The 1,935-nt window shown below is 57.8% G+C and overlaps 1 protein-coding gene across 2 annotated transcripts in view; it reads left to right on the top strand.

Moving 5' to 3' along the window:
- The first annotated feature begins 444 nt into the window (after nt 1-444).
- Nucleotides 445-1,935, top strand: part of LOC133350701 (synaptotagmin-15-like) — a 27,388-nt gene continuing 25,897 nt past the window's right edge. The window contains exon 1 of one of the 2 annotated variants that reach the window (XM_061565349.1): nt 445-547. In XM_061565349.1, the coding sequence (XP_061421333.1) occupies nt 541-547 (7 nt within the window). In that variant the 5' untranslated portion in view covers nt 445-540. The remainder of the gene's footprint in view (nt 548-1,935) is intronic. The other variant, XM_061565350.1, reaches the window with a different exon arrangement.

The raw sequence follows: 1,935 nt of genomic DNA on the forward strand, positions 1-1,935 counted from the left end.
CAGACTGTTGGGGCAAGTGCTGTTAGCAAGCACCTACAAAGGCCGGCACGGCACACGAGATGGGGGGCCAGCATCACGCCTGACCGCCTTTGTCTCTCCAGTAGCGATGTTTACACACCGCACCAGGTACTCATTTGAAGGCTGAGTCGACCTAGCCAACACCGTTTCAGATAATCGTCACCGGTGTTGGCCGTGAGCGGGAATCGAACTCGGAGCCGCTAGGTTCGTAGCGCAGCGTAGCGCTAAATGTCCGACGTTTTTGTTTTGCGCGAGCCAAAGATGTTTTTTTGGCATCGACGAGCAAAGATCCGTTCACACGACAGGGATAGAGTCGCCAAACGGAGAACGAGGAGGAGGTGGAGGTGGTGGGGGGGGGGGGGCGAACGTTTAGCCGAGTCAATAAACACAGCTGGGCGGCAGCGTCGCGAGCACTCCAGGCACGCATCGTCACGCGCAGGGGAACGCGCAGAGACACTCGCCCGGAGCAAGCAGCAGAGTTACGAGAGCCACGGGTCTTCTTCATCCGAGCTGCGAGGATTCATGTCAGGTACAGACCCCTCCCCACTCACCCACCCACCCACCACGGTGTGGGGAGACGCGATGATCCGAAGGACCACGCGCACGGCACGAACAGCAGCCTCCCAGGTGCCCGTGCCGTGCGCTGCTGCGTTCACCACGTCCCTGGGTGCGCTCTTCTCGTGGATTCCGACGAGACCGGCGGTGAGCGGAGAGTCAACGCAAGATCTTCACAGCGCATGGGACTCGTCCCAGTCTAAGTAAAGATTGTGATTCCGGTGAACCCAAACCTGGGGGCAAGGCTGGACAGAGACGGCGAGTCGAATCGTCGGCTCTGGATTGCAAGTCCGGCGTGCGAACCACTCACACACGCCGCGGTCGTCTGCTGCGGTTGTGTGAGTGTTGGGTTTGCCGTCCCTTCCCGCTCACCTCCGATTCGCACGGTTGGCTACGTACGGTGCGAAACACGTTCAACGCACACGCACAATGACACAAAGACAAAGATCCCCCGTGTAGCCTTGACAGACTGTAGGTGCAAGTGCTGTTAGCGAGCACCTATGAAGGCCGGCACGGCACACGAGGAGATGGGTGGCCATTACCACGCCCGGCCGCCTTTGTCTCCCGAGTGACGATGTTTACACATCGCACCAGGTACTCATTTGAGGCTGAGTCGACCTAGGGGAGGCCCAGGACCGGTTCAGATAATCGTCACTGGTGACGGCCGTGAGGGGGAATCGAACCCGGGCCGCCAGGTTTGTAGCGCAGCGCGCTAACCGCTACACTACCTCTCTGAGTCGTCCTCTCTCTGAGTCGTCCTCTCTGAGTCGTTCCCTCTCTGTGAGTCGTCCTCTCTGAGTCGTCCTCTCTCTGAGTCGTCTTCTCTCTGAGTCGTCCTTTCTCTGAGTCGTTCTCTCTCTCTGAGTCGTCCTCTCTCTGAGTCGTCCTCTCTCTGAGTCGTCCTCTCTCTCTGAGCCGTCCTCTCTCTGAGTCGTCCTCTCTCTGAGTCGTCCTCTCTGAGTCGTCCTCTCTCTGAGTCGTCCTCTCTCTCTGAGTCGTCCTCTCTGAGTCGTCCTCTCTCTGAGTCGTCCTCTCTCTGAGTCGTCCTCTCTCTCTCTAGAAGAGCGACGAGTGGATGTCGTGCTGCGGCGGAGCAGTATGGATGTTGAACTTCTTTCGCACCGTACGTAGCCAGCCGTGTGCTCATCGGATTTTGCTGCCAGGACGACAAAGTATTACAAAGTTGACGTCATCATCGTCATTGACATCAGTACAACTACATCGAACTATAACTTTATTTCATCTACAAGTTCCACAAGGTATGCGTGTGCGCTAATCCCCCCCCCCCAGCCCCACGCCACCTTTGTGTCCTCGGCTACGAAGGGGAACACCGCAACGACGTTCACTGCTCGGAGATTTCCA

This window comes from Lethenteron reissneri, chromosome 34 (assembly GCF_015708825.2).
Source record: "Lethenteron reissneri isolate LAM-NWPU_2019-01 chromosome 34, ASM1570882v1, whole genome shotgun sequence".
Classification (NCBI taxonomy): Eukaryota; Metazoa; Chordata; class Hyperoartia; order Petromyzontiformes; family Petromyzontidae; genus Lethenteron; species Lethenteron reissneri.